Source organism: Natator depressus, chromosome 8 (assembly GCF_965152275.1).
Source record: "Natator depressus isolate rNatDep1 chromosome 8, rNatDep2.hap1, whole genome shotgun sequence".
Taxonomy (NCBI): domain Eukaryota; kingdom Metazoa; phylum Chordata; order Testudines; family Cheloniidae; genus Natator; species Natator depressus.
Window position 1 is genome coordinate 51,891,522 of NC_134241.1, and position 12,659 is coordinate 51,904,180.

The following is a 12,659-nucleotide window of genomic DNA, read 5'->3' on the forward strand; positions in this document are numbered from 1 at the left end:
GTGAGAAGTGGCTACATTCACCACAGGGATATATTGTTGTTATGAATGACGTAATAGGTAGTCTGCAAAATTGAGACTAGGAGCTTAAGTGGTCCATGCAGTTGTGAATGGAATGTCGGGTGACCCATGAGATAATCTCTCTAAAGATGTGGTTCTCTGTTTGCTTAAGTGTGAGAACCCCAGAAATAAGTTGTCAAACAGGAGGGTTTGACAGTTAATTACTTCCATGATCAAACTGCTTCTTTTTCTAACTGAACTTAACTAGTCATCCTCCAGTCCTAGTGAATTTGTTTAGTCCAGGAGATTTAAAAGCTGGTGGTCTTACTGTACTCCATCTATAGCTTGCAAGAGACCTAGCTTGCTTCTGGATCGTACTATTACAAATGAAGTACTCTCCATTAAAATAATACATCATGTAGCATAAGGGTGTTTAAGGTGAATTTAAAAGCTTTTAAACACAAATTTTAAAAATATATACATTCTTAAACCATTAAAAAGAAGTGTCACACTGAAAAACGTAAGATTAAAATACTGTTTCCTCTGCAGCAGTTGACATCACAAGCAGTTAATGACAAATCCTTAAGTCTTTATCCAGACAAGTGATCATTGAATTGAATGAATGAGAACTGAGTAAAAGTTACTGGATGCTTGTGCTGTGTGTGTGTCTGTGATGTCCTTAACAAAACACAGAAGCCTGAACTTACACACTGGTAAGTAGGGAGAGGCGGCAATGACTTTCAGATACTTATTATATCTAAAATATATATTTGAAACACTCTTATCTATAAATTAACCATTTGCATTCTAGACACACAGCATAGTTCTGAATATTGAGCTAATTTTCAATCCTGATATTCTTCTGTAGATCAGATTCAGTCTATTCTATGCCACCTTCATAGCATAAGGGTATGTCTACACTTGGAGCTGGGGGTGTGATTCCCATCTTCAGGAGACAAACTCACACAGGCTTTCATCGAGCTAGCAAGCTAAAACTAGAATGTATCTGCAGCAGCATGAGCTGCAGGACAGGCTAGTCATTCTGAATATGTGCCCCTGAAAAACCCTAGGCACATTCTTGGGACAGCTAGCCTGTCCTGCCTTCTGTTTGTAGCATGCTAGCTCAATGAAAGCTAGTGTGAGTTCGTCTCCTGAAGATGGGAATCACACCCTCAGCCCCAAGTGCAGACATGCCCTTAGTTTGTCATTGAGTAGGCTAATATGCTTTAGTTAAATGGAGAAAATACCTATGTATTGTTTTTGTTTATTTAACAGTGACTGCACTTTCAACATCTCAGTTCTGTGTGGTCTAGACTATAGGTTAGACTATGGGACAGGGAATTAAGAGGCCTAAAATCTACTTCCTGTTCTGCCACTGACATGCTGACCCAGTGCAATTCACTTAACTGCCCTGTACCTCAGTTTTTCTATCTGCAAAATAGGTATAAGAATACCCATCTTTGTAAAGCGGTTTGGGATTCTCAGATTACATGTGCTATATGAGGGCAGAAAGGTGTTCATGCACTTTACACTTTTTACCTTTTGTTTAATTGTGTGCCTTTTGTATCATAGAATTTCTGCTGTGTTTGAAAGTTATCTATCTTGGTTATTCAGCAGTGTCTCTAATGCCTTCTTTCAGTGTAGGAATCACAAAGTTAAGTGACTTTGGCTTTCTAAGGATGTACAAGATAACTAGGAACATAACCATTTTATACATCATGTCTTTGACAAACTCAGTAAGGTCAGATGTAGCGTTTTTCTTCCTTACCATATGTGATGTGATATTGTTAAAATAAGAGATGCTGACTTAAGAAGTCTTTATTTAGATGATATGAACATGTTAAAAATAAATTATTTTACTAATATTTTATGTGATGTAATTTAAATTCATTAACTGAAGATTCTGTACTTGAAATAATTCAAATACTTGTAATGTGTGAGGTTATTTGAGGATTAAAACCAAACTCCCTTTTTCAGAAACTACATCTGACCAGAGTGACATTGAAGGCCGGATCAGGGCCTTAAAGGATGAGCTACGGAAGAGGAAGTCTGTTGTTTATCAGCTGAAAAAGGAACAAAAGAAGAGGCAGAAGGAGAGGCTGAAAGCCCAGGAGGCCAGTTTGATCAAACAGCTAGAGGTTAGGAACAGTTAGAAGAAGGGCTAAGTAACAAGTCAAACTGCTAGCATAGTATAAATTGGTATATTACAGTCAGTTGTTGAAGAAATCCTTTCTCTTGTGCTTATTGATGCACCTTTTTATGACAGCAGCACCACCGTTCTGGTACTGGTTTAAATATTTCCAATAATTCTACAGTAGCCCATGTGGTACTGATATGATGGACAATCCTCTTCAGGATAAAAGACTAATCCACCAGTCGCATGATGTTGGGGGAGGGGGGAGTTTGTTTTTGTTTTGTGTTTTGTTTTGTGTTTTGTTTTGTTTTGAAGTAGTATATTGACTCAGAGTTGACAGACACTTGGAGTCTATAACAATAAAATATTAAAACTCCAGCCGCTCGCAACTGAAGAGCTGTTTGTCCAATACACACATGAAAACTTCTTGCTTTGAGAGCAGTCTTCTAAAAGGAAAGGATGTGCTTTATTCATTTGATAACTTCTGTTTGCTGATTGATTCTTCCAAGAAGTTGTGATTTGGAAAATTAACAATCTGAACTTTTTCACACTCAGTCTTATGATGAGTTCATAAAGAAGACTGAAGCAGAGCTGAGCCAAGACCTGGAGGCATCACCCACAGCTAAGCCTCAAATTAAAACTCCATCCTCATCTACTGAAAAACCTAAAATCAAGCCACCCCCACTCCATAGGTAACTTGGAACTCTCTTTGTAATTTAATATTACCTTGTTAGCATTTTTCTAGGTTAACTGTACAAATGCCTTTTCCAGAATATGCTACGGTTATAATATAAAGTAGTTGTGTGAAGATATTTCTAAATGAGCATGGAAGAAAAGTACAATCTGTGCAAGCTTCTCTGTTCCTCAAGTATTATGTACTTGGAGAACTTTAATCTATCTGAAACTAAACAAAAACATGTATTAGAATGTAGGGAGGGGGTGTGTGTGTGAGATCACTCAGTAGCATTTGGGGGGGAGGGAGGAAGTTGATATCTCAGAAAGTGCAGCAACCATTGGTATAGGGGAAAATCACAGGGAGTAAACCTGAAGACCACAGCTCCCTAGGCCACTGGAGAATGGCAGTGTGTTGATGCCGTATGCTAGCCCAGTCAGCAGACACATCATCATACAGACAAGCATTGTATAAAGTTCCCATGCACAGTGTCAGTGTATTCTATTCTTGTCCTACCTCATCCCGGTGTCCTAATCTAGGGTTTTTCTGAGCAACAGCAGCTCCTGCATGTATGGAATTGTGACAAATATTATGGATGGCTTTCTAACCTGGACAGTTCTCTTCCTGGCCCCCTGTGCAGGCATCTCCCCGTCCCCCCTGTAGAAGCCATTCATACTTATAACTTAAACCTAGTTTACAACCCAGGGTTTCAGAGGTAAACAGTACATTAGCCCACTACACCTCTTGGTGTATCTCCTTGTGGTTCTGTTTCCCACCCCAAGAGATACTACAAAAAATCCCATTGGCCTCTCAGTAGTAGGTTTACATGCTCTCAACTGCAGAGGGTAATATTTCTTTAAGCTAATCTTTATTAGAAAGAAACCCTCCCCAGAATGTATCGATCCCACGCATACATACACACACCTTTATAATTACTTTCTATATTCATCTCACCTTTAATGTACTCTTGCATTGGGGTACATGATTCTGTAATTATTTGCTGTTTGCATTTACACTATGACTAGCGATTCCAACATCTGGAACATTGGTGGTTCACTTTATTGACTTTTCAACCCTAGGCCGGAGACAACCAAGAATTGGAAATCACTGACTGAGTCGGAGCGGTCCAGAGTATCTTTGGAATCCATTGCAGAGCATGTTGGTATGTATTTAGAAAATAAATGCTGCAGATGGAGGCATCCTTTCATAAATCTTGAAGAATTCTATTACTTTACCATGTTTTGAAAAATATCCATTCTTTCATAACCTCTCACTGTTTGCTTCAAGGTGAGAAGGGATTTAGAGAGAGAGTGGTTAAGTCAAAATTGAATGCATAGTACACATTTTTTCTTTATAGTTGTATTTTTTTCACATTTACATTTGTTTTGATTCTAACATTAATCTTCTGAAGAACAAATTTCACTATTCCTCCCCTCAGCTGTAAAGCATCTTAGGTCTCTTCTTTTAAGAGACTTTAATAATAAACAGCCAAAACATAGTGGAAAGAAAATGGTAAATTTTAGAAGAATATTTTAACTAAGAAGAAATTATAGCATCTTGGCTTTTTCTTCTTGCTGTATCACTTCAACTTAGGAGACAGCAAAAGCAAACAATGTGCTGAACCACAGATACTTGGTTCTATCCTTGCTGAGACTTATGTGAAACATCAAAAGTATAACAACTGTTTTTCTTTTTGCCTTTTGTGTTTCCCAGCGCCATATAATTTGAGAACACTGCCCTTGAAGAAGCCAAAAACAATGAAAGATTTCCTTTTTATGTTCAGATATTTTTCAGTGGTTTACTATTAATCTTTATCTCTCCACATACATTTATAACCTTGTTTACCTTTGTGACCTCCAGACAAATACCTGAGCTTTTACCTCCTATAACAAAGTCCCATTCCACAATAATAACTTTTCACAGAACAGCAGCAGAGGTAGGAGGTTAGACAGAAAACTATGGAGACATAATACATACGGAATACGGAGGATGCTGTTATTATTTATAGGACAGTCCAGGAGCCTGTGAAACTTTCCCAGCTCCCTGCTAATATCCTTTAGTCTCAAATCTTTTGACTGCACAGCTGTTTAACTTTGGCTGCAGTTTCCCAACAAAATAACAGGCATTCCTGATCACACCTTGCTCTGATAGGATTAAAAGATAGCAAAAGATTATTCTGGATGATTTAGCATTGTGATGATTAATTTTTTTCATTTAAGATGCTGTATCATCAAGTTCTGAGAGGTCTGTGTCTGTACACATCAAGAGACTCATTGACTCAGAGGTTCATACAGAAGAACCTTCCCGAACCCTATCCCCGGTCTTCAAGTCCCCAAGGAGATCTAGAGCTGAATCTGGTGATTCCTTGGACAGTGTGCCCTCATTAGCTCTTCTCAAAGATCTAAGAGATAGTGGCAGAGTATCCCATGTGTTACTGAGCAAGTCAGAAGATGTATCCAGTGATGATATTGTGTCCAATCACAAATCTGATATACAAGAGGAGATGGAGTACATAAAATCAGAAGAATCCGAGGTTGAAGATGTTAATAATAAACATTCAGAGAGTTCTGGTGCCTTGTTGACGCTAGATATACACCAGGAAAGCTTACCAGAAGTCCTTCCAAAGAAAGATCTCCACTCTGACACTGAACAGTCTCAGAAGGAACTATTTAGCATGACTGCTGAAAATATTCAGAGTAGAGCAGAGATCTCAAAACAGAGAGAGGCAGTCAAAGATGATGCAGGGAGTGATCAAAGTGACAGATCAGAAAAGTCCTCTCTCAGCTTGAGCAAGTGGGCACTGGAAAAAGACTTCTCTCTTCCAGAACAAGTTTTTACTCAAAAAGAGCCATCATACTCTGAAGATTTTGAGGGGTCCCCCCCAAGAAAAGAGACATCAGTTGAAGAAACTCCTTCTGCTAAATTTTACAAAGATTATTTTGAGAAGCCTACATTGTCGCACAGAAAAGATTCTCAGTCACTTAGAGAGAAATCACAGCATTCAAAACCTCCTAGAAGCAGATCCACCAGCCTTGGCAGTGAAGATGAAATCAGTGAATATCTCAGTGACAAGTCTCTCTCTGTCTCTGGCAGTGTGCATTCGGAGAGATTGTTAGAACTCAAGTCACCAACAGAGCTCATAAAAAATAAAGAACGCAGTGATGTGGAGAAAGAACAAGCCCCCATCGAATCATCACTTTGGGCCTCAATTTCTATCACAGAGGAAGCAAACACACTGGTAAATTTCAGTATTGGTGACCGGATACTTGTGAGTAACATCCAGCCTGGAACATTGCGATTCAAAGGTCTGACCAGTTTTGCTAAAGGGTTTTGGGCTGGTGTGGAGCTGGATAAACCTGAAGGAAACAACAATGGGACTTATGATGGTATTAAATATTTTGATTGTAAGGAAAAGCATGGTATTTTTGCTCCTCCTGAAAAGATCTCTCACATTTCAGAAAGTTTTGATACCTATATAGACATGAATGAAGATGAAGACTCATTCTTTGATGACAGATTGGGTCAGCACTACAAATCCAAGCAGAAAGACAAAGAAAGTTCCAAATCTGGCAAAGTTGAAGAAAGCAAGGGAAGAGATGCAACTGAGAAATCATCCCAAGATAAAGCTCCACCAGGCATGACTGCTTTAGAAGCCTCTATTGGGCAAAAAGTCGATGATTACTCCAGTTCTGAAGTAAACCACATAAAGGAGGTTTTCACAGCTGTTAGACCGCTTGCCAAAGAGCAGTCTGTGGTGGACTGCCTGAAAGATGCTGTAAAAGATGAGACTGTCCATGCACTGTCTGTTTCTACTATAGAAAATGTTACCACCGTTCTATTGGAAGGTACCTTAGATGGTATATTGTCTGAAAAGCTGGAGGGGCAGCAGACCTCAAGGGAGGAATGTACTGAAAAGTCAGAGAATTTCTCCTCTGAAGTTTTGGAAAAGCCTGGAACTCCACTTCTGGACCTGTTGACTAAGGAAAAGAATCAATTAGAGGCCCAACTTAGACTGCCTCTTAGAGAGGAAGAGAAGTCAAAAGACCAGCTAGAAAAGGTCTGCTTATTGACAGACAGTCTACTTAAGGATTTTGTTAAGGACACTGTCAATCAGCTACAGCAAATCAAGAAGGTCAGGAATGAGAAGATTCATCTTAGCAATCAGGAGCTCTGTGATGACCAAGAGGAATTATCATCCAGAACCCCAGCCCAGCATGTGGAGGAACAGGTAGCAAAGGGCCTGCAGAACTTTTTTTTAAGTCCTGAATTGGAAGATGAAAGAGAAGAAGTTTCCTCTCCGGATATGTGTCCCAGACCAGTGAGTATATAGCTTGCATTGATTTCAGAAGCTAATATATTAATTGTTTATTTGATAATTATTGAATCTGAAGATTTTGTTTTCTACCAATTTTGTTCCTCCCAAGTGTTGTCAGGTGGTCTCCAATATGTGTCTCACTTTATGGTACATTCTGAAACATTTTTGGGATTTACAAAGACGTATGAAACACCTACTCATATCACATGAAAAACTAAAAAATATTCTACTTAGAGAGCATTCTGCTTACATATATCATATTTCCTGCATTAGCCTACCCTGTTTTTCATAATCCTAATTGAATTTGCATGAACGCTGACTCTTGTATTTGTAGAGTAAGTTTGTTTCTGCTTACTCTCCATATGAAATAAGCATCCTCTGACCTTACAATTAGTTGCTATAGAGATCCTTAAGATATCAAGCTGCGAAAGGTGCTGGGTTAACAGCTCTCTGATAGGTGAAGTTATATATCCACTGGACAGATATATCATGAAAAGTGAAAGTTCAAGCTTCCCCAGAACCACCTCTAAGGGTAAGAAGATAAGATATGGCCTCTTTGCTGAGGCTCCTAACAAAGTTGACAACTGTGGTTATATTCTCGATATGTTACTATCACAAAAAGCACCAGCTCGCTTTCACATGGGCCACCAAACAGCCATCAGCTTGTAATGGCTTTTTGTCTACTGATTTAAGCTAGATCAGAGATGGGCAAACTATGGCCTGTAGGCCACATCCAGCCCGCGGGACTGTCCTGCCCAGCCCCTGACCTCCCGGCCGTGGAGGCTAGCCCCCGGCCCCTCCCCTGCTGTCCCCCCTTCCTCGCAGCCTCAGCTCACTGCACCACTGGCGCAGTGCTCTGGGTGGCAGGGCTGTGAGCTCTTGCCGGGTAGCGCAGCTGCAGAGCCACAGCCTGATCTGGTGCTCTGTGCTGCACGGTGGCATGGCTGGCTCCAGCCGGGCAGCACAGCTGTAGCGCCGCCAGCCACCGGTGCTCCAGACAGCATGGTAAGGGCGTTGGATAGAGGGCAGGGGAGTTTGGGGTGGTGGTCAGGGGGCGGGGCTGTGGATAGGGGTCGGGGCGGTCAGAGGGCAGGGGTCCCGGGGGGAAGGCGGTCAGTAAGAAGAGGGGGGGTTGGATGGGGCAGCAGGGAGCAGTCAAGGGCAGGGGTTCCAGGGGTGGTCAGGGAGAAGGAGTGGTTGGATGGGGCAGGGGTCCTGGGGTGGGGGCAGTCAGGAATGAGAGGAGGGTTGGATGGGGCAGTGTGGGGCAGTCAGGGGTGGGGGGTCCAGGGGCGGTCAGTGGACAGAGAGGGGTGGATGGGGCAGGGGTTCCAAGGGGGCCATCAGAGGACAGGGAACGGTGGGGGGTTGGATGGGGCAAGAGTCCCGGGGGGACCGTCAGGGGGCGAGAAGCAGGGGGCGTCAGATAGGGGGCGGGGGCTGCGCTACCCTTGGCTGTTTGGGGAGGCACAGCCTCCCCTAACCGGCCCTCCATACAATTTCGGAAACCCGATGGGGCCCTCAGGCCAAAAAGTTTGCCCGCCCCTGAGCTAGATTTTTACTGGTCGTAAGTGAAGTGAAAAGTTACATATTCCATTTCCAAACTGTTGAGCCATCCAGCCCCTCCCAAACAAATTAGTTTCAGGGCAGAATGAGCAACAGGAACAGATGATCTATTTTTAAAAATGTTTCTCTCTTGTAAACTCCCTAGTAACTTTTCAAAAACATTGGGGAAGATATGGTGAAAGTGCAGGTATATGAGTAGAATCAAATGTTTCCACTGGTTTGGGTTTTTTGAGATAATTATTCAAAAATGCTTTATATACACAGACAATCATATCAGAAGTACATTTCAAAATCTAATTATAAGAAGTGTTTGATGGGAAATAGAGTACATTACTGCTCTGTATAGTAATTCTGTAATTCTGTTTCTTATTCCACAGGAGAGTCCAGTGTTCGGTGCCAGTGGACAGGAAGAGCTTGCAAAGAGGCTGGCAGAACTGGAGCTCAGCCGGGAATTCCTGAGTGTGTTAGGAGATGATCAAGACTGGTTTGATGAGGACTTTGGCTTGAGCTCCCAAAAGGTCCCACAGAAGCAAACTGAAGAAACAGCGGTGTTGCCCAAGATAGAGCCACAAAAAGTGCCACCTAAGCCATGTGAGGAGCCTTTGGCTGTTCCACATACTGCAGTGGAAGTAGAAGGCATGGTGCATGCAGCAGCTGAGGAGCTGTGGAAGTTGAAAGAGCTGGGTCATGATCTTCAGAATATCAGCCTTCCCATAGACCTTGGTAATACCACCAAAGAGCAGGACATGGAAACTATAAGCAAACAGGTCTATAAACAGGTACAACCCTGGGGAACATTGATCTCATCCCCTGGATACTTGCTCTCAGAAGCTGAAGTTTTAATTTTGACCTTTTTCTTTTTGTCAAGGCGGTATTTGACTTGACGAGAGAGATTTTTCGGGAAATCTTTGCTGAGGATCCTAGTCTGAATCAACCTATTTGGATGAAACCATGTAGAATTACCTCCACTTACTTCCGGCGAGTAAAAGATCCAAATGACCTTGACGAGATCAAGGTAGGAAAGATGCTATTAAATTGTGACTGTCCTCATATCATATAATGTTTATATAGCATTTTTTCATTTGTAGCCCACAAAATGCTGAATGTAGGTAGGCAAACATTACCTGGATTTTAACAGATGTAGCATTTGAGCACAGAGAGGTTTCAAGAGTGGTTCTTCGCTGAAAAGCAAGTGTGTAAAGATGGTAATTTTTTTTGTTCAACAGATTTACCACCCTCTCTTTCTGGGTTGTATTTGTTGACTTTAGTGACTTTTTTAAAAAATTTCCTTTACTGCAGATCTAACACCTCAGTCCTGCAATCTGATCTGTGTGAACAGATCCATACACCTATGCAGACTTCAGTGGGACTCGATGTAAGGGTCTATTGTCATGGATCTGGTTGCGGGATTGGGGCTAAAAGACTGAGCTGGATTTTATACTTTCCTGTGCATCATAGTTGTATGCGAAACTTCAATCAGATACACCTGTGCCAACCCCAGTGAAGGCAATGGAGTTGCACAGATAGACTAAGGGCATGATTTGAAGATGAAATGGGTGCACTGCTGTAACTGAGGGCCTAGTTTGGTCTGCAGACTTTTTATTACTGGTGATAATGCTCAAGAAAGAAAAAACTCAGCTTGTTGCTGAACCCAGATTGAATTTACAGGGCTGTATGTTAGAAAAAAACACATGTCAAACTAGCACTTTTCTTATGGAAATCATTAGGACACAAACAAGGAATATCCCCTGCTTCCAGTGCTGTTATTCCAAAGTTGTTTTTCAGAGTAGAACAGCATTTAAAGTAACTTGCCCAAAATAACACATTGAATCTTTGGCAGAGTCATGGACAGAACCTAGGTCCACCAAGCCATAGCTGTCCCTGAACTGTTAATAGCAGGGAAGAATAAAGTTAAAAGGATAAAGGACTGTCAGTCTCTAACCCTATTTTCCTACAGTGTCCTTTCATAAACTGAATTAGTTTTAGTCTCCAGTTTACTGTATCATTTAAGTGAAAGTTATGCTCGACAATCAGTCAAAGCTCTAAGGGCTAAAAAAAATTCAGCCCCTTTTTAAATATAGTATACTCTCTGCATAATGTTGCCTCTAAGATAGGGTTATTGCTCAGTGCTTCCACTGTAAATCTCTTGCACTGCAATGTACATCTCACAGTGAAACAGAAATTCGCCCTGTATTTTAAGATCAGATTTTGAAGGGCAGGTGCTCTGTACAGGATTCACTTCTTCCCTCAAATACAATATTAACTCTTTTTTCTTTTCTTCCCCTAGAGTTTCATTGCAACTGAAGTGCTGAAATTGTTCAGCTTGAGGAAGGAACCCAATCACAAAACAGATTGGCAGAAGATGATGAAGTTTGGACGCAAGAAACGGGACAGAGTGGATCATATACTGGTCAGTGGATAAAAGCATTCAGTAGTTTGATTGTATTCTATCTCCTGAATACAAAGGGTGTGTTAGTTATATCTCAAAAGAAGGCATGAATCTTTTGACAAAAGGTTGTTAATCCTCGGTGCACAATTTAGAACTATATTTAAGTTCCATATGGTCCACTTACATTTTTGTCTTTTTGGAGTATTTGCAATGAACAAAATAACTTTTAAACAGATCATTGTGTGTGGGTAGTGAGAGTAAGCAGAGGAGAAAGTTGAGAAGCATCAAATATTAAAACCATTAACTTAAACAGTGAATTTGTTACAACGTAAAAGGCATAACTGAAAGGAGAACCTTTTTTCTTTGGACCAAAAATGGTATTCCTACCTGTCACAAATTCTTGGAGAAGGACTGGCTTTCTGCCTTGATGAACCAAATTATTTATTTTTAAGTAATGTTGTTTCCACTGTGACAAGTGATACTGAAATCCAAATAGATTAAGCTCCTTCCCATGACAGAATTCTGATATAGCATTTCTTGGCTTTTTCAAGAGTTCTGCAGTTAAGACCAGTACAGAGTTTGAAATAGGATTGTAATTTCAAAGTGACTATATCTTCTTCATTGTACTGTGGTAGCAGCTATGCCACATGGTACATTCAACATGTTCTCTAAGCCAGCATTGAGCAGCATTGCTGCTCCTATAATACCTATGCATGTAAACTCTGATGAACAATATATGCTGCCACCACTGGTTCAGGGATGGAGGATAACTCATGGGGGCAAGCTTTTTAAAGCTGATCCTTGGGTGGTTTTACTGAATGGTTGGGGTCTCTCTCGTCTGTGATGAGTCTACTTGGCAACATAAGAGTAGCCAACGCATTGCATTTATCTTAACTATATCCTAAATTGATATATAAAATTACCAGTTAATTCAAACCATGGATATCTTCAGTCTTTTGTTCTCCCACCTGTGGAAGATTTCCAGCAAAGCATTAGGAAGACTTTTCCTCCAGGGACAAAGTTGCACCTTAGCTAGGTAAAGGATTTAAAGTTAGGGTCAAGTATCCTGGGATATCTGGGCCTTATTAGTACATGTGTTGTAACTAATATCATTTATAATAAGCTAAAGTACAGCCACATTAGGTATGGAACATGCAGCTGTTGTGTGCCTGCACCAGCTCACTGTACCAGCTTTCAGTTGTTATGAATTAGTCTCAATTGGAAACATTCAAAAAAGTGAATCAGGTTGAATGAGGTTGAAATTCAGGCACTAATGTACAATAGTCTGAGACCTTCCAGATTTCATACAAGAATTCAAGTGTCAAAGGTTAAAACACTTCAATCAATATATTTTAATAAATAAGGTCTGACAAGCCTGTGTTTCATCCCACCTCACTCTCGCAGAGAAACAGAGGTAAAACAACCACCATTTTAGCTGAAGGCTGGGAAAAATATGGAAAAACAAACTCTATACTATACTATTTGCTTTAGGAATTGGCATTGCTCAGTGACATTGTTGCTAAGCTTATCATTGCAACGTAAGCAACCAAGAGAGAAACTTCTAGCTTAGAAAAAGTAGCCAAAC

The 12,659-nt window shown here is 40.8% G+C and overlaps 1 protein-coding gene across 3 annotated transcripts in view; it reads left to right on the forward strand.

The window, feature by feature from the left end:
* CEP350 (centrosomal protein 350) overlaps positions 1-12,659 on the forward strand; it is a 134,671-nt gene that overhangs the window by 105,818 nt on the left and 16,194 nt on the right. For all 3 annotated transcript variants that reach the window (XM_074961052.1, XM_074961053.1, XM_074961051.1), the window contains 7 exons: positions 1,975-2,135; positions 2,687-2,823; positions 3,884-3,966; positions 5,024-7,122; positions 9,063-9,464; positions 9,554-9,700; positions 10,973-11,095. In XM_074961052.1, the coding sequence (XP_074817153.1) occupies positions 1,975-2,135; positions 2,687-2,823; positions 3,884-3,966; positions 5,024-7,122; positions 9,063-9,464; positions 9,554-9,700; positions 10,973-11,095 (3,152 nt within the window). The remainder of the gene's footprint in view (positions 1-1,974; positions 2,136-2,686; positions 2,824-3,883; positions 3,967-5,023; positions 7,123-9,062; positions 9,465-9,553; positions 9,701-10,972; positions 11,096-12,659) is intronic.